This window comes from Colletotrichum higginsianum, chromosome 1 (genome assembly GCF_001672515.1).
Source record: "Colletotrichum higginsianum IMI 349063 chromosome 1, whole genome shotgun sequence".
NCBI lineage: Eukaryota > Fungi > Ascomycota > Sordariomycetes > Glomerellales > Glomerellaceae > Colletotrichum > Colletotrichum higginsianum.
Genome location: NC_030954.1, coordinates 610370 through 629102, shown reverse-complemented (window position 1 = coordinate 629102; position 18733 = coordinate 610370). Strand labels below are relative to the sequence as shown.

The window sequence follows — 18733 nt, the reverse complement described above, 5'->3', positions numbered from 1 at the left end:
CGTCCGGTTGGTCTAAATCTCTAGCCTTTGGTGCCTGCCTCCAGACCCAGCTTGGGGAAATCACGCAGCCCAACTTTCCACCTGGCCGCGCTTCGACTCTGCTGCGTCGAAGCCGAGGCAAAGGCTCAGAGCCCCCCCATCACAGAACTTCATCTTCACCGTACCCTCGAGTTTTCATCGGTGGCTTGCAAAGCAGAACATTTCATCTTCGCAAAGAAGCGCGCGTGAAAATGAGAAACATCCAAAAGGGAGGTCCCTCAGTGGTATAGCGAAAATCTCTTCATGACAAGCTTCCCGGTCTCACGTAGGCCAAGATACGAGAGCTGCATTGCATGCCACCAACCTCCAGGTCTCTGGGAACCGCTCGTCCCAAGATTGTCGCCATCGGATCATGTCTACTTGCCTGATTGGTTGCCTTCTGACCCTGGAAGGGCCAATATGCAAATTCCGGTAAGCTCGAAGCTGACATGCCGCATGTCAGAAACGCCACGGACAGCGTGTTCTGGCACCTATTGCGCTACCTGACGTATCAAATGCAGCCCTGCGCAGGAAGTCTCACCGCCGCGATGTGATTCTGTTACCTGCCCGCCTGGACAACTCGATGCCGTGGTCCAATAACGATGGCTCGCCCATTGTGGCTGTGATAAGACCCAGAGTAGACAACTGATAGATGAAGCGAATGCCGACGACATCTATGGCTGTTTGGGCTGGTAACATGCGATTGAGTCCAGGTGTGGGAGGCCGGGCTCTGTGTCTGTTACTGTCGGCTTGATTGCCTCCCGATGAGCGGGCTGCCTGGGATACACCTGTCGTACTTAGCCCGTCTCACCAGCTGCCTTCTCCGTGACTGACTTTGTCTCCTCGTTCACGTTTCTGTTTGCTCTATCCCCTATTCTCCACCCACTCTGGTTTGTCATGGCAGCCGCAAAATTCGATCGAGGTTCGAGAATGCCCGCGAGGAAACTGAAATGTTTCTCAAGAACGGCTTGGCTGTCTACCTATTTATAATGCCAGTGGACGCTTTGTCGAGTTCTGGATGCCATATGTGGTTTCTGAAGTCTGTCTTCTGCTACTCCTAAATAGCCAAGCATTGTTGCTATCCTGGTTCTCGGCTCTTTTAACCTTTGACCGAGAAAAACTGCGTCGTCCTCGACTCACTCACTCTCGTCTTCAGAACTAGACTCTTCGTCCTCATTGGTGAGATTACCTTCGAAATCCACTTCGACATTCTTCGAGCAGACTCGTTTACCATCATGGATGACGGTGAAGTCAATGCTCGCTCCAGCACATGCCATCTCGATTATGAATTCGAGTTTGCCGAAAACCTTTCCAAGGGAGTTGGTGAAGCGCGGCAAAGCCTCGAAGTCAATCATCTTGTTCCACGTGACGTCGCAAAGCCTCTTGACATCCGAGGTTTGGCGCTTCGGGGCTGGCGAGATCGCAGTGACATGGAATGTGTCAGTTATCTCCTTTGGGGCTGACGAGTAGAGTCGGTAGTACTCATGGCGGACAGGTTGTGTGCTTGAGACGTCCATACCCTGGGTAAAAGTCATTCGTCAGTATGAATGTAGCCACTTCTGGGAGTTTTAGGGTTGTATACCTGTTCGAGAAACCACTTCATGTTCCCATTGACATACCAATCTTGCTCCTCCTGGTACCAGTACTTATCAGAAGGGTCGTGAAGTCTTGGGTCGAATTTCTGACGATACTCAATGCCGTAGCTGGCACGAGATATTCTCGATCGCACGCTGACTGCGAGATCAGGGCTGAGGCTGAGGCTAGCAAGTCCCTGGAGCGTTGCGCCACGGCAAATGGCAGTCCAACTTTTACGCGTTAGCGATATAAATCTCCCGAAAGGCGTCTCACTTACGGCTTAGTTCCGGATGACTGGAGGAGCGTAATACCATCGTCAAGCATCGACTTGACATAATTATGGATGTATCTGCTTCGACCAAAACCGCCAACAAGAATGATGGTCTTTCATTCTGTTAACAGACATTCAACCTACCCATGTTGGGCTCACTGGGGGGTCTCATACCTTGGGCAATTTGCCGGAGACCGTAAGCACACCATCGATCTGCTTCTGTATCAGTTTGCCAATCTTCTTGGCAATCGGGTCAAAGACATGGTGCAAGTCGTTGTGTCCGAGCATCAGGTTTCGCTTGCGCTTGATACCCCGAGTAAAGCCATTTCGGATCTGGCACTCGGGGGGCAGCCTGACGTTCCAAGTACGATTCTCTTGGCCCTCATATCGCTGCTTGATACCATTTTCCCAATCACAGTTCAGCATGTTGGCAGCTTCTTCGTTGGGCACCATAGCCCAAGCCGCAGGCGTGACCTTCTCTTTGATGAGATTGAGAAATGCTTCATCGAGGAAAACACCACCGCAGAGTCCACCATCGCCCTTGATGGCCTCGCGAACCACTGTAGGATTCAAGCTCGTGATCTCATAGCTGATCAGGTCGACGGTACCACCACCGGCGTCACAGACGACGAAGTAGTCACCTTTCTTTATTTTACGTCAGATTCCGTGAACTTCAGAACCATCTCCTTGCCACTTACTTTGGCCTGTGGTTTACAGGTAACATCTTTTGTGGTCGCTAGAGCCGCTGCTTCCGGCTCAGATATGAAAGTCAAGCTAGTCTTGCCAGCAGGACGATGCTGGGTAATGCCTGCGTGCTCTGCGGCATTTCTCATGCGGGCCTTCGCATAGTCGGGCCAAATGGCTGGTAGGGTAATGACGACATGAAATCTGCAAAGTTTGACGGTCTGCTCCCCAGCAGAAATACCAATGCATTCCATGGAATGATTCCACAAAAGGCGAAGGTAGCTGCTGATGATCTCAAGGGGGTCTTTGTTAGCAGCTTTCGCGAGCGCCTTGGCAGCTGCAATCTGTGAGGAATGTTTAACATCGAGTGGGAGATCCTTCTCGTCCACAAGCAGAAGCTTGAACCACCTCAAAGGCTCCTGATCTGTATCGAGTGGAATGCCAGATCCCCAAAAGACCTCACCTTGAGGCTTTTGGAAGAGAATCGCAGTGGGGGTCTTCTCGGTGTCCGACGCGAAGTTCAGCTCGGTTTCCCATCGGGTGATAACTTCAATGACGTCTGGCTGGCCCAAGTATGCCCAACTGACACCCGAGAACCTAAACGAGAGTCAGCGTATGAATAGTAAAAAACTGCGGAAGGGACACTGACGTAGTGCCAAAGTCGATGCCGACGACAATGACGTGCTCCTTCTTTTTCTTTGCAGCCATTTGAGAGGTTGTCACGCCGATTTCTGTCCGTAGTAGAGAATTAGCGATTCGGCAAGAGTGGTGCGTATTGTAAAGCCTGGCAGGCTTTCAGGGAGAGAAGATTTGATGTGGGAGAACTCTTGAGCGGTTCAAAAGTACAATAGAGAGAAGTGAGGGTCATATTTCATGGATACCAGCCGAGAAAGGCATCTACCTACCTTGATGTTGAATCGACACAGTGTATATGACAAGTAGTGAATGAGAAATATAACCGGCTGTGTCAAGGGATGTGAGTTGGTTGAGTTGATAAAGGAGGAGAGAGATAGAAGTTGGAACTGAGAATACGAAGTTTAAATAAGGAGGTAGGGAGGAGAGGTGGCTCGCTGTGCTCACTTTGAGGAAGGAAGGAGGATCTCGAAGTCTGGATTCGCATAGGTGAAAAATACATCGTATGTAATCTGGGAGCTGGAAGAAAACGGTGCAACCACCAAATGATCAAAACGTTGAGAGTAAGAAGTAAAACAGCCAGGATTACGAGGGCAGGAACGATGAGCTTTTGATTGCACTTGCTTTGACCTGTTATCGCTTCTGAGAAGGACTTTCCTTCCTTGAGTGAGAAGACTGCAGTGGTCTTTCCTGATCCTTCAATATCTATTTCTACACCATACCCAGCCCTCGGCCGACATTCAAAACTTATCGGCAAGGCCACCAGCGTTACTTTTTTCTCTCACTCATACAGCTTTCTGACGCAAAAATCTTTCTAGGAACAGATCCGTCACCCAACCCCACATCCCTCCTCCCGTTGAGCTAAAGGTATGAAGTCACCCCACGACCAAGCGTGCTGAAGTAGCTTGCGTCACCTACTCATAGAAAGCAGTGCGACCCCGATGTCAAAATGGAGGTCGAAGAACTCCCAAAGTCTTGCCTCGAGCTAGATGGAATGAGCAAAGACTTGCCGGTAGCTGTCAGTGTCCCACGGGAAGGAATCAGCAGCAACCAGTCCCCCAATGAGGATGTCAACACAACATCTTCGATTCGCGAACAGCGTCTTCGACAAACCATCTTGGCACGAAACAAGAAAATCAAAGCACTCAAGAAAAAACTTCGGAAAAGCACACTCGCTGCCGTCCCTCGCTCGAATTCGAGTGCCATCACGAACAGAGAGGCGATGAACAGACATCAGAGCGTAATCGAAAGCCTCGCAGAAGAGATCGCGCAACTGAAACCTCGGGTCCATCAATTGGAAGCGCATGTAGAGGGGAATGCCGAACTACAGAATGCCTTTGCTGAAGCATCCAGAGTGGCCGAGATGAATGAGGAGAGACGAGCCAAAGACGAGAATGACTACCAAGAGATCATCAAGAAACTCGAAGGACGCATAGGAGAGCTTACGAATCAGACTCAGAGCCTCGGTCAGCAGCTGGTTTCGCTCAAGGCCCAGGACACTGGAAACCAAACACTCGCCAACGATGGGAAGGTTTCCGATGACGAGATACGATCCCTTTGGCATCAGATGGCTTTCAACATCCAAAACATCGTTGCCAACTTTCTCACTGGCCATCCTACACAGGAAGAACTGCGTCACGAGCATACCAATGGTAGCTGTGTCGTCTGTCACTTGACCCCTCAAGCTTTGAGCTACATCTGGAACGAAGACATGAGAGACAGTGTGCTCGAGGGAATGATTTGGATTGCCATCTGCGGGTACACTTTTGAGAACGTCCGAAAAGACAACCGTGTGACCATCTGGGGCGGCGGCGTCGGAAAGATTTTCTCCAGACTCTTCAGAACTCTCTACGGTAAGAACCTCCACATCCTCTAAAAAACATTACTCAGACCAAGTTACTGATGAGAAGCAGGTTCGGCGAAGAATGCCGGGACGGACCCTGCTGCGGTTCTTCGGTGGAAGTCAGAAAGCGCTCGACTAATTGATAGGATCATGGGTGCCAGCAAAGAATCAATGCAGGATGCGGTGAGGGATGAGTTCACAGGCCTTTCTAGGTTTCTCCCCAGCAACGACGAAGATGCCACATCCGATTTTTACAAGGAGCTCAACAAGGTTTTCGAGGATGCTGTTCATCTTCATGCTACGTTTATGAAGTCTCGAGCTCTTTTCTACATTGACTGGGCCGACAAACCCACGTCTTCTAGCAACCACCCGCATTACGACCCCGAGCGCCACAATGCCGAAGCTTGGGTGCATGATGTGAACAATGAGAGTACCGTCCTCTTCGGCATCTCGCCAGGTCTTGTCAAAATTGGCAATGCGGATGGTGACAGCTACGACAAGCGCACTCGGCTTGTGAAAGCATCAGTCGTCTGCGATTAGGCTGCCACGGGATCGAGTTGTCGTCTTCGACTGTCGCAAATGAGCAAATTGGGGTCTGATGGTGGTTTCTTGGGACGGCTCCTTGGAGTGGAAATTGGGATCATTTCGCATAGACATGATGGGTTGAAACATGCCATCACGGGCTCATCATGCGGCCTCGTTGACGCGTTGGTTTGTGGATTGACAGCTCGCGGGCACTGGTTTAGGTTCAGATGCTGGCTTCATAGCATTGAAGCTGTCAAACCTGGAAATAAAAAGATTTGCTTCAGAACTTTAAAAGTATTCGCGTGTTGTTATTGTTACACACGACATTGACAAAAAATTCGATGTCGATGGCTGAAGATGTGGCTAGCAAAAAAAGAAATACTGTGATAGCACAACTCGGTTTCGATCCGAGGACCTCTGGGTTATGAGCCCAGCGCTCTACCCCTGAGCTATTGTGCTTGATGTCGTTTTGCTCTCAAATTTTCAACTAAATAGTCTCGAGGTGCAGCACATCCATTGCGGCTAGTGTGGATGGAACTCAAACGACTGCACACAAATGAACAGTGGCAGACGCTTGAACAGTGACCAAGCGTTTTTTTTTCGAAGCATTTTATTCAGCCCGTACCCCCATCATCCCGAACGTTCACCACCGCCCGCCCAATCGAACCCCCCGGACGCCGGATATCGGAGTATGTGGACCAGACCGCACCTCTCGCGTGCTCACCCCCACGCCGAGTCGGTGCCGCGCGATGATGGACTCGCTGGGCGATGATAGGACAAGGCGACCCCCAAGACCTTAGCACACCCTAGACCCTGATCTCGCGCCGCGGTCAGTGAGCTTATCTCCGCGACAGTTCCCATCGGGCGGGTTTGGTTTCTTCGGTACTTGGTCATGGCAAACGGCCAACGTCTCCCCATTTCATGAGTCGCGTGCGTCATGGAAATCCGTCGTAGTTTGAACAAAATTTCCCCCAATTGATCAGACGACGTGCTGTGAACTGAAGTTACATTCCCAACTAAGGTTGTTGGAAGACGGCAGCTTATGTTTTGAGTGCCAAGCAAACAACCGACTGCCGAATCCAAGTGCCATGACTTCATCACCATCGCTTACCAACTCAACTAGCCCCCTCGACGGACGCTCGCGCAAACGCTAGCATCGGCATTCGACTCCCCAACGAAAAGGATCAGGCGGAAGACCCCGGGCCAAACGTGCTCGGAAACACAGATTTTCAACCGCGGCCACTACAGGGGAATTTCAACTGATCTCCAAGTTTCGGGGCGAAGGAAGTATAGATAAATAAAAGCCCATGGCGCAGACGCGAAACTCTGCCGATGATGGCAGAGGCAACACAAGCACGGACGTCGTCGGCGACAGGGACATGGTCGCGGCGCCCGCGGCTGCGGCTGCGACGGCCGGGCCCGACGAGGCGGAGACGGAGAAGGTGGCAGTGGTGGGAGAAGCTTCCAGCCCGCAGGTCTCAGCCCTGAACTCTACCCCGGATGGCTCCGGCGTGGAGAGGAGAGGAGGCAATGTCTGGGCAGGCGACGAGACGAGGTCACCCACGCCGTCGCCGTCGAATTCGGACTGCGAATCGTACCGCGGCGGCAAGGGACGCGACGGGGTCGTGGATCTGGTAGTGAAGACGCTCACCTGGACGCCGAGGAAGCTTCGGTACGATCCCGAGAACCCTCCGCAATTTACTCTGGCGCTAAACTTTATGTTCGCTGTCGTGAGTTTGTCCCCGTGCGATCAGACGAAAGACATGCTAATCGGTTGCAGGCGGCGACGTTTACGGTGGCCAACCTCTATTACAACCAGCCGGTGCTGAATAGGATCGCCGAGACGTTCGAAGTCAGCTTTGAGAGGGCGTCGTCGGTAGCGACGTTGATGCAGGCCGGATACGCGGCCGGGTTGTTGTTGATCTGCCCGCTGGGCGACATGGTGCGGCGGCGGCCATTCATCTTGGGACTCATTTGGGTGACGGCCATGCTCGTGAGTAAACGTGGATGAGAGATTTCGGGGTAGTGTGAAGCTGACGGTCTCCAGTGGCTCGGCCTCTGCGTGACAAACTCCTTCGAGGCATTCCTGGGCCTCTCTTTTATCGTCGGTGCCACGACTGTCACGCCGCAGCTCATGCTCCCGCTCGTGGCCGACATGGCCCCAGCGCACAGGAAAGCAAGCTCACTGTCCATCACGACGTCGGGCCTGATGCTCGGCATGCTCATCGCGCGGCTCCTGTCGGGCATCGTGGCCAACTACACGTCGTGGCGCACCATCTACTGGGTCTCGTTCGGGGCTCAGTACGCCATTCTCATCCTGTTGTTCTTCTTCCTGCCGGACTATCCGTCCAAGAACCCGGACGGACTGAACTACTTTCGCGCGCTGTGGACGATTGTGACCATGTTATTTACGGAACCTGTTCTTGTGCAGGCGTGCTTGATAGGGTTCTTCATCAGTGCCATCTTCACGTCGTTCTGGACGACGTTGACGTTCCTGCTGGCATCGCCGCCGTACGAGTACTCGTCCATCACGATCGGACTATTCTCGCTCATCGGCATCGCGGCAATCTGCGGCGGGCCGGTTTACGGGCGGCTCATCATGGACCGATACGTGCCGTTCCTGTCGTCGGTGCTGGGTCAGGTAGTCATTTTCGTCGGATGCGTGGTGGGCGCCTTCACGGGCGAGTTCACGGTTGCGGGACCTGTCGTCCAGGCGATCTGCATCGACATGGGCATCCAGACGGCACAGACAGCGAACCGGACATCTATCTACACCATCAACGCCAAGGCGAGGAACAGGGTCAACACCGCGTACATGGTGTGCGTGTTTTGCGGACAGCTGACAGGGACAGCGGTGGGCAACAGGCTGTATGCGCAGGGCGGCTGGAAGTACAGCGGAGGCGCATCTGGTAAGTGGTCTCTTGGTTCAAGCGTGGTGCGAGGCGTTGCGGTGCGAATGCTAATTCCGATGCACTCTCCTTTAGTTGGTTTCATCGGCCTATCAATTATCATCACCATGCTCAAGGGCCCAAGGGAGACGAGGTGGGTCGGCTGGAGCGGCGGGCACAAGCTGCGCAGAGACGACGTCGCGAAGAAGCCGGAGCCGGTGTCGCCCGAAGATGGACGAGGGACAATGAGGGCGGAAGGGGAGGAGGAGACGACGGGGGAAAAGAGGCCGGAGACCGGAGCCGATCACTCAGTGGCGCGATGATTCGGCGGTGACCGGGGGTCGATGTACGTCGGTGGCTGGGCCCGGGTCTTGGCTGTCGAATTGTGGTCTGGCCAGCAGGTGTCCCATGTCCATGTTGAACTCCAATTGAGCAAAGTTTGGCGCGTCCAGATGAGGCTTTTGAGTTGAAACTTCGATGATGAAGTGTCGGAAACTCAAGCTCGAGAGATGCTCATGACGTACATCGTGGGTGCCTAGGGAGCAAGGCAGATGCTGCTGCCGCCGCCACCACCAGGTTCCTTCTGCCGCGATTTGTTGCTCCTCATTCCTTCCGCCTTTCCTCCCCTCCCCGCCGGCAGGAACCCTCTTTCCCTCTTGAGGTGTGTGTGTGTGTGTGTGTTCTTCCTTCCTTTCGCGGCACAGCGCGTGACCCCGGAAACGAGCCCCGCCGGTCACCCGCCAAGACTCTACATTGAGGCCCCGTCCTGGACATCAGAGTGGCTGAGCAGCGACATGCCACTGTCACTGGCGGCCGGCCGTTGAAGGATCGCTCTTTGGCGGGTGCGCTGCAGCGCTGTAGTCTGGAAGGGGTGGGCGCCTCAGTATCAGTGGCGAACGCTAATAGTGAGCAACCGTTAACAACCCCCGCAAACGATCGCTAACTAACGAGGATGAGGCCCGCCAAAATTGCGTTTTCGGGCCCCTCGACACCCCTGGAACAGGTGCGAAATGCGACCCGAACCAACCACCGCCGACAGCCAAGACTGGCCAGACAAGCAAGCCATAGGAATTGGGAGGAATAAAAATAAAAATAAAAATAAGACAGAAGAGAAGAAGTGGCATTGCAATAAAAGGCGGCCCTTGGCCCGCCCGGATTCTGAAAGACACCCCGACCCTGCTGCCCCTGGGATGACATGACGTCTCACCCTTACTCTCACTCTCACTCTCAATCTCACCCTCGCCGACGCCGTCTCACCTCACGTCGGTCATGTTGAGCTGCAACCCGCAAGGCACCAGCGACAACCCACGGAAAACGCATGGCCCGCTTCCAGGGACTCGACTCGTCCGACCTCTTCCGCTTCGACACCCTCGCCCTGCGCGACGACATTCTGCTGGCCGACGGCAAATCCGCCTCCAAGGTCGAGTACGACGAGTACGTCGTCTTCAAGAAGGACAATGGCATCCCCTCGGGCATGAAGACCGAGCTCGAGGGCGACCAGGACATCAGCTTCCAGCTCCAGCACAAGGACGACGTGCCGGGCCACCGCACCCTCGACCTCGCCTTTCGCCGCGGGTACTCGGTAGACCACAATGTGAGCATTTTTGTCTCGTCTAGATGAGAGGTTGATAGACACTGACACCCATGGCAGGGAGTGTTTACCCAGGAACCGGTTCGGCATCCGGAGCTGGTATTGGATGGGCGCGTTCGACGAGTGTGAGTGTGAATCACGACGCTTCTTCCTCCGACCCCCCGAAATGCTGACAGCCGTAGCATCTGCTTCCGCCGCAACAAGTCATTTGACCGCCGCGAAGACGGCATCACCATGACCCCCGATGACCTGGACGCCATGGACCTGCATCCGGCCACCCTCCAGTACTCCCGCCGGGTCACCAACGAGTCCCGTTTCTGGTCCCTTGACCGCTCCAAGCTGAGTGAGTTTATTCCGGGCCACCGGCCTCAAACGCGCCACGCTCACACCCACGCCCCAAACACCGGCTAACTGTTACCTCCAGGCCTCATCCTCTCCTTCTCCAAGAACCCCAGGACGCCTTACGACTTCCTGTCCATGACTTACGACGTACGCAACCGCACCTCTTCCGTCCTCGTGAGGCAGTCCTTCCACCCGCGCCAGCACAGCCTCGAGAACCTCGACGAGTACGACCAGCGCCTTGAGGCCTGTCGCGCCCACTGGGCCCACCCTTTTATCACTCCCGTCGTCCTGCTGCAGGTCCAGTTCATGCGCACCGAAGAGGCCGTCATGGAGAACATCAACCACGTCAAGTCCCTCGAGTGGGAGGTCAGCAGCATCGCCGGCTTCGAGGCCTTTGAGATGGAACGCGAGCGCCGGTCCAAGCTCATGCGCCGCCTGACCTTCGGCACCCAGAACGAAAAGGTGCCCCAGGTCGCCGGCCCCATGAGTATGGCGAACCTGATGAAGAGCGCCCACGACGTGCTCAAGGAGTCCATCAAGCTGCTTGATACCGTCCGCTGGATGGAGAGGGTCGTCAAGCTGATGTTGCAGGCCGGCGACGAGCTGGCCGAGCGCATGTCGACGGGCGAGCTGAAGATCCGCCTGGACGATTTCCATGTCAGGGACACCGACGCCGACCGGCGCGACCAGCAGGAGCAGCAGGTCCAGCCAGACGAACCGCCGACGGGACCGCCCTCGCGCTCATCTCAGAGCACGCACCGGCGGTCACTGCCGCCCGCCCCCGACCCGCTCGCCGATCCCCTCGGGAACCACTGGCATGAGATCCGCCAGTACCTTGAAGGTCTGCAGAGAATGTGCATGGGCCTCGAGACCGACCGTCGTATGTCGGAGGCCCGATGCCGCGCTCAAATCGACATTGTAAGCCGCGCACCTTCTTCCCTGTTTGTCCCTTTAATGGCACTCCCACCCCGCTGACACAACCCAAGATCTACAGTAAGATGGCCCAAGAAGACAACGTTCTCAATGCCCGCATGGCCGTCGCTTCGTCGCGCGACTCTTCCTCGATGAAGGCTCTCGCCGTCATCACCGCCATTTTCCTACCCGGCGAGTTCCTCGGCACCCTCTTCGGCATGTCCATGTTCGACTGGCAGGCCTCAGGCGAGGATGCTGCAGGTGATAACGCCGCCGGCGCCGTCTTGAACCCGGAGCCCGGCACGTCGACGAACCCCAAGGACCCGATCCCCGTGCTGAGCCACCTGTTCTGGGTCTACTGGGCGACCGTCATCCCGCTCACCGTCGGCATCCTCGTCGCCTGGCGCGCGTGGTGGGTCAACCAGGACCGCTACTTCCGGCGGCACCTGTCGCGGGAGCTGTCCGAGGAGCGCTACTGGACCGCCGACGGCAAGCCGCGCGAGCTGGAGCACTCGTTCTGGTGGGACTTCTTCTACCTGTCGGTGCGCCGCGACGAGCCGCCGGCGCCCGTGAGCGACCCCTTCGGCACGCTCGAGCTGTCGACGACCATGTCGCAGGACAAGGATGAGCTGCGGTCGCCGCGTGGGGAGACGACGGTCCGGAGGGGCCAGATTTCGTTCCTCCGGTCGCAGAGCATCCGGCAGCGGAACGCGGTTGCCGTGTAAATGTCTGTACATATGTGCGTGTGCGTCTATGTACGCGTATTTGTTGCATGTTTGGCGGCTTGCTTTGCTGCATCTCTGCCTGGGAAGGTCTTCTTGAGCGTTTGTTCGGAGTTTTTTGGTTTGCCTTTCTAGTGTGTATACTTGACATTAAAGGCCATGATTGCTTTCTAGAATACTATCCGGGAAAGACCTAGAGGTGTATAACAGATTTGACGAGGACCATATTGATGACACTTAAATCCGGCTACCAGCATCTCATCAGCGGGGGGTTAGGCCTTCCTTTCGCACATCTTGAACAGTGACTGTCGGCGATGAGAGCGGATAGGCCAAGCGTCCGAAGAATGCCCTTGTAGCTGGCTCCTCGTGCCGTTCACCTGCTCTCGAGGATGACACATTGGGCCGGTCGAGTAACATGAAGATGATGGGAGTAGCGGTTTGGTCTGAGCACCATAACGCGTGCCCCTTGAGTGGTGTCAGAGGTGACAGGTGACCACTCACCCAGTCGAGGATATTATTTGCCGAGAACATGGGTCACACCGGTGTTAAAAGGCAGAAATAAGATACTCTTCCCCATGAATTAGGCACGTCCATGCTTTCACACCTCGCAGATAATGCTTTCCGGTCATTGTCCACTGCCAATGAAACCCGAAGAATGATGTATCGTGCCCGCCAGAAACTAGTGCGGCGTAGTGGTACCATCGAGCTGCTGCTGACATGAGAGAAACGGGCGGATCGATCCGGTGGCTGTCAGACAGCTGTCACCCCAGATTCCCTTGCGGAACAGTGCGTTTTCGTCCCGGATCGTCGTCGTCGATGCTGTTCCGAGGAGTAAGTCAGCCACGTCCTGCACCAAGATACCTGTCTCACCCGAAAATGCTCCAACGACACGCAACAAACGGCCTCGAACCCCCTCCGTCCGATCCTGTCAGCTCGTGCTACCGAAAATAAGGTACTCTGCGTCGGAGAACAATGTCGAATTGGCCATCGACTGCCATTGCGACCGTGGCCCAGTGTCCCACCATCCTTCTGTCCGCCACCTTCTCCTCCACAGACAGCAAAGCCCTCGGCTTCGGGGCGTGACAGGCTGATCAGATACTCTATCTGATTCTGGGGCTTGCTTTGGGTTGTTTTAAGTTTTTTGTGTGACCTGGGGCAAGACTTTTGTCTACATTTTGTAGTCAAACATCTGCTGCAAACCACCACCCAACAAGCTCCAGATCTCCATCAGGGGCTGCCAAGCCTCTCCTTAGATTTCGGCACATCCTTCCTTCTGTAGCCTTCGGCTTATTTGATATCACATCATTCCTTCCTGACTTTTGCACTCTGCATGACCCCTTGATTTAGACACGCCACTGCATCTGTGATGGGGTTGCACTGTGAGTCTAGCCCAGCCCAAGAGGGAAGCCACGCTAGGTAGGCAGGCGGATGAAGAGACAAGGACAACAATTCGCATAAGCTAGTTACCAAACGACTTTGCAGTTGCTTTATGAGCTCATTTTCAATCGCCAGGGACTTGGTATCTAAGAGCTATAGAGAGTCATTGATTCTGTAGTGCTGTGCCTGCTGGGAGAACACTGGAGAATGGAGATCATATACTGATGGAAAGGAATCAGCATCATACACTGCAACCTCCATCAATATGATTCCTAGCTGCTTTCAGACATACATACTTCAGAATTATCACGCATTGATGTAAACCTGCACGTTTGTGCGGGGTGCCTTTGTTGCTGTTGTTGCCCAGGTTCCTCTACATGCAGCATGCTTCCCTGGTGCAACGCTCCTGCCCGCAAAGCTTGGGTCAACTTGGCAAACTGGTGTCCTATCATCTTCCAATGACATTTTCTTACAGGGCTGTCTTTTAGAGATAGAGTTTTAAAGATGGGAAGCTGCAGCAACCAGGCAAGCTGCTGAGCTGTCACCCTGCAAACTTCATGCAGGACTTAAAGTCCTCTCTTTCTACCCCAGTAAACCCAGTCAAGCATGTGCAATCACTCATTCTGGATAATATGGAGATAAGACCTGCAAGCATCTCTTTGTTCCTGAGTTGTGGCGCCCATCCTCAAGCCTGATGATCCTTTCCCTGCCAGCCAGACTGCCTCATGGCGCCCCTTGAGCAACACCCCGCCTCAGTTCAGAGACCGTGACTTCCTTATTTCTAACCAGACCATTAGAGTAGAGGGTATACTCCGATAAGCGAGTCTAGTGCTTGGTCTGGACTACCAACAGCCCTGAAGCTGTTGGCGCTAAGCCCCTTTAGATGGGCAACTCATGGCTTTGCCTTGGCCTCCTTCTCTTTCCTCAGGCGGATTCCTTCCTCTCCAGCTTTGCTTCAGGCCTTGTTTATTTACATGAGGAAAGAACAGTGTGGTCGTGTACCTTCTTTAAACTGAAGTTTTCTGTTGGCCTGTCGCCCCACAGACGGACTGGCCGCCCTCCTCCTCCTCCTCGCCCTTATAAAAACCCCCTTTTCCTCTGCTCAACACTCTCTTCTTCTTCTTCTACCATCCGCAACAACTCTTCTTCTTCTTCTTCAGATACCCAGTCTTTCACAAGCAACTTTGTTCGCTGCCACTCTCTTGTCAGCCTTTCACTTCCACTCCACTCACTTCAGTCATTGCACTTCCCTCACGCAATAATACCAGTCAAGATGTTTGCCAAGGTCATCATCACCACTGCCATTGCTGGCCTCGCTACTCTGGGCGCCAATGCAGCTCCCCTCACCAACAATGTGGCTCAGGCCCTTGAGACTATCAACAACGTCCGCAGCGTTGCTGGCAACCCTTCCCTTGTCCAGAACAAAGATATCTATGAGTAAGAATACTCCCTCTTCTTCCTCTTCCTCTTTGGCTTGTACAGACTCTGATCTTTGTGCTTTACAGGCCCACCAAGCTTTCTGCTCGCCAGGACCTCAACCCGGGCCCTTTCATTGGCGACATCACCTTCTTCAACCCCGCCCTCGGTGCCTGTGGCTGGACCGACAACGATGGTTCTATGATCGTCGCCCTTTCCCACATCAAGATGGGCTCCCAGTCCAATGGCAACCCTCTCTGTGGCCGCACTGTCCGCATCAAGGGTCCGAATGGCCAGACCAATGTCAAGGTCACTGACAAGTGCATGGGATGTGCTGAGAATGACATTGACGTCAGCCCGGCGGTCTTTGAGAAGGTGGTTGGAGATAAGGGTCTGGGTCGCGTCGGAAACATTGAGTGGTCCCTTATCTGAGCTGCTTTTCTGGCACTTCACACGGATCTTCACAGCCTTTGCTAGCATGGGTGTTATATCAGGGAGATGAAGGCAACGGTTGCAGGACAGTACTTCAAGGGGTGGCATATTGTCGCGAAGTCTAGAGAATTCCAGAAACCAGTTTATTCTCAAAGCATTTGTGCCTTTCGTGACACTGTTTCCTTTCTTAGATGACGAGTCCAGATTCAGTGATACTGTTAATGCAATTTGATCTTGTGAATCTTGTGCTTCATACTACTTCTTTTCATTGTTTCATTTATTCAATCAATGCTTCTCTAAGCATTCTATACTAGGTACTTAACCTGCGTACTTACTACTGGTGGATGCTCTTCATGTGAGAGCATGTCTGGAACTTGGCATCCCCTCACAAGCTGAGGTTCTTGGCATTCTTGAAGGCAGTTTCATCCGTCTCCGGAACGAAAACCATGTTATCCTCAAAGAATTCGCGTAGGAATGCGTTCCTCTCGTCGTACCCATACTGTGACACTTCGTCAGGGAGCTGATACCTCTTCCTCTCCGACCCCTCCGCAGGCGCTGTTGCCAGAGCCTGAGCCTTGTTCTTTGCTACGGCCCTGCCCCAGTAGGTGAGATGCTCCTCCAGCCCGAGCACCTCCAATAAGGCCGAAAGCCTCTCCCTTTCAGTGGGGTATTTCTTGATGATCTTGCTCAGCGCCGCAGAAAACCTGGCGGCCGGCATGTCCCTCCCCACCTCAGCAATTCGCAGCACCAGCTTCGTCCAGTACATGATCAGCTCCGGGTCCAGCGTGCCCTCGAGCTGCCTGAACTCCACTGTGCCCTGGTAGATGGAAGTTATCGCAGTCGAGTCCCCAAAGTAGGTTCTTGTCATGCTGGCGAAGGACAACCCGCCCTTGTGGCCGTCGTCGCCGGGCTGGAGGAGGCCGAGGATGTCGGGAACGTTCTTGGAGGACCAGAGGGCCAGCATCATGTCTTTGAGGCGTTGCGCCATCTCGTCCATGGGCAAGTGGGCCTCCATGTCGGTCGACGCCGCGGTGTTCACGTCGGAGTCGTACTTGTCCAGCACGTCCTCCTCGGCCAGGGCCGATTTCGTGCTTATGGGCGCCGCCGTCTCGAAGTCGGAGCGCGAGGGGTGGACGAGGCTGTAAAGGACGGGCTCGGCCGCCCAGACGAGCGTGGCGATCTTCTTCATCGAGCGGAGAGAGAAGCCGCGGACGTCGCCGACGTGGACGTGGAACCCGCAGGTGGGGTCTGTCATCGACCGCGTGCTGGCCCGGATCAACTGCACCACGTCAATGACCTTGCCAAAGTCGCCGGGGGTAGGGCGGAAGACGGGGCTCGAGAGCTCGACGCCGACGTGGCCCCCGTAGCCGAACTCGCCGTTCTGGAAGTTGGAGAGGGAGGGGTCGCTGTGGATGTGCCAGATCTGGTGGATAGAGTCGACGTCGTCGACGAAGCGGATCAAGGGGTAGCCCATCTTCTGAGCGATGTTGGCGATGTTGGCTTTGCTCCCCATCGGGATGGTAGGGCCCCAGCTTCTGAACTGGCTGTCGAAGGTGACGCCGAGGTGGCCGGCACCCGTGAGAAGCCTCGCGAGGCGGTTCCCCAAGGCGGAGTAGGCCGAGTTGAACGGGGACACTCGGGCCGCCGGGTGGGTGTAGACCCATCGGCGGTCGTCCGGACGAGCATCCGGATGCTCGATCCTGTTGTACGGGACGAGGTATTCGATCTCGACGCCGAAGGTCTGGTGCGGGACGCCTTCCCTCTCCAAGAGATCAACGGACATGCGCTTGGTCAACTCGGGGACGAAGGGGTTCAGGCCGAGCGATTCGTAGTAGGCCGCCTGAGACGGAAGCCGAAGGTCGACGAGGAGATCGAAGACGGTATAAGGTCTAGAGGAAGAAGATTCAGCAGTTTCAGAGCTCGCAACGGACGGACGGCTCAGTCGTTCCAACAGAGATTGCAGCAGACTCTGAGGCGCGTTTTTGCAGAAGTCGACGATGTTACGACATACCTCCGCCCAAGCAACAATCGCCCTCGCGTTCATCGTCCCGCCGTGCTGGTTGAATCGGATGGAATGGTTGTCGGGCTGAAGGAGGCTGGTGAAGTCGTAGGCGCCGCGAGTAACGCGGGCCTCGTCATCTTTGCTCTTCTTCACGTAGACCCTCGTCCCCTCGACCAGATCCTTTATGGTAGACAGGCCTCCCTTGATTGACCGGATGGCGTGGTTTTCGAGCGAAGTGCCGCGGGTCTGGGTGGGTACCCATACTTGAACCTTGCCGGAGAACCCGTGGTTGGACATGGTCTCCTTCGATTCCCTCTTCAGGCTGATTTCGTGGGGCAAGTCGATCGGCGGCAGGAAGAAGCGTTTACTGGCGTTGGCGAGACGTGAGAACTCGAGGCCAGGGGCCACGGCCGAGCCAACCCCGCAGTACTCGGCGTGAAGGGCGCTGAGGCGCGGGCCCGCGGACCAGAGGAGGGCGAGGGCTCGCTGGGCCTCGATGACGGTGAAGACGCTGTTCTCTGGTTTAATCTCGACGCCGAGGCGGGGGAGGTGGTTGAGTCCGATCTTGATATCATTGTCGGTTTGGATGGCCGAGCAGACGGAAGCAACGGTGTAGGTCAGGCTAGAGTCGAGTGGGATGAAAGGCGAGCTGACATGGGCGAGGCGCCAGGTCGTCTTGCCGAGGTGGATGATCTCCTGGTCGACATGGACGAACCAGTCAACGTCACCCAGGGTGTTCGAAGCAGGGACTCCCATCTTGCGGAGGCGGGCTGAGATCTTCGCCCCGGGATCTTCGGGCTTGTAGGTTGTCTCTTTCGTCTGCCGAGACACGGCGGCGTCGACCCTGACGACGAACTCCAGGTGGATACGGACGCTCATCTTGGGCAGGTTCTGTTTGATGATATGTTGGTTGGCTGAAGTGGTGTTAGTATTCAGGTTCGGTAATTTTTGGGGAAAGGTGCTTAGGAGGGCCAATCGGCTTGACTGAGAGAGTATCGATCGGTATGGTGAGAGTGTCGGGGCGTTGAGAATCTTGGAGTGGTTGGATTCTTGGATGTTGGAGTAGATTTTGGTTTTCGAGTAGGAGGGTTGGGAAAATAAATGCATTTATAGTAAAACCCGAAGCATCGTCTGATGGAAACAACTCGTTGACTTATTCACACTCCACGACACAGAACCCGTAGGCTCTGCCAGGTGAATACAGAATTCGCATTTGCTGCTATGATTAAATACCTTTTATGTCCTTTCTGCTCACACTCATTGGGGTGATTATGTTGGTTGGCGTTGGCTTTGGGCTTGCGGCCGTCGTGAGAAACAGACTACGACCACCAACCCATGGGCCAGCTGGGATGTCGAAAAGATAGGACTTATGGAGACACAGACCGCTTGGAACATCGATATCTAGAGGCAACATTAATAACTTAGTTCCGGCCAATATGTTGATGCCCGGCGTAACTTCTGTTCTTAAGAAAGCAAATTTTTGGTTTCCATTGTCCACAAGT

At 54.7% G+C, this 18733-nt stretch overlaps 6 protein-coding genes across 6 annotated transcripts; 4 read left to right on the top strand and 2 right to left on the bottom strand.

Moving 5' to 3' along the window:
- Positions 1 to 1154: 1154 nt before the first annotated feature.
- Positions 1155 to 3256, bottom strand: CH63R_00194 (Hsp70 family chaperone; the record flags this gene model as incomplete). Its single annotated transcript, XM_018295169.1, has 6 exons — positions 1155 to 1538; positions 1601 to 1823; positions 1871 to 1977; positions 2039 to 2509; positions 2563 to 3145; positions 3198 to 3256. The coding sequence occupies 6 exons, from the start codon at positions 3254 to 3256 to the stop codon at positions 1155 to 1157; spliced, it is 1827 nt and encodes a 608-aa protein (XP_018163531.1).
- A 1288-nt stretch (positions 3257 to 4544) lies between these two features.
- Positions 4545 to 5564, top strand: CH63R_00193 (uncharacterized protein; the record flags this gene model as incomplete). Its single annotated transcript, XM_018295168.1, has 2 exons — positions 4545 to 5034; positions 5095 to 5564. The coding sequence occupies 2 exons, from the start codon at positions 4545 to 4547 to the stop codon at positions 5562 to 5564; spliced, it is 960 nt and encodes a 319-aa protein (XP_018163530.1).
- Positions 5565 to 6856: 1292 nt separating this feature from the next.
- CH63R_00192 (Major facilitator superfamily transporter) lies at positions 6857 to 8760 on the top strand (the record flags this gene model as incomplete). The annotated part of the gene is made up of 4 exons (XM_018295167.1): positions 6857 to 7279; positions 7330 to 7542; positions 7597 to 8458; positions 8534 to 8760. The coding sequence occupies 4 exons, from the start codon at positions 6857 to 6859 to the stop codon at positions 8758 to 8760; spliced, it is 1725 nt and encodes a 574-aa protein (XP_018163529.1).
- A 995-nt stretch (positions 8761 to 9755) lies between these two features.
- CH63R_00191 (Protein kinase) lies at positions 9756 to 12007 on the top strand (the record flags this gene model as incomplete). Its single annotated transcript, XM_018295166.1, has 5 exons — positions 9756 to 10031; positions 10089 to 10153; positions 10205 to 10371; positions 10453 to 11288; positions 11357 to 12007. The coding sequence occupies 5 exons, from the start codon at positions 9756 to 9758 to the stop codon at positions 12005 to 12007; spliced, it is 1995 nt and encodes a 664-aa protein (XP_018163528.1).
- A 2647-nt stretch (positions 12008 to 14654) lies between these two features.
- CH63R_00190 (Riboflavin aldehyde-forming enzyme) lies at positions 14655 to 15229 on the top strand (the record flags this gene model as incomplete). The annotated part of the gene is made up of 2 exons (XM_018295165.1): positions 14655 to 14818; positions 14887 to 15229. The coding sequence occupies 2 exons, from the start codon at positions 14655 to 14657 to the stop codon at positions 15227 to 15229; spliced, it is 507 nt and encodes a 168-aa protein (XP_018163527.1).
- Positions 15230 to 15614: 385 nt separating this feature from the next.
- CH63R_00189 (uncharacterized protein) lies at positions 15615 to 18110 on the bottom strand (the record flags this gene model as incomplete). Its single annotated transcript, XM_018295164.1, has 1 exon — positions 15615 to 18110. The coding sequence occupies one exon, from the start codon at positions 18108 to 18110 to the stop codon at positions 15615 to 15617; it is 2496 nt and encodes an 831-aa protein (XP_018163526.1).
- Between the last annotated feature and the right edge of the window lie 623 nt (positions 18111 to 18733).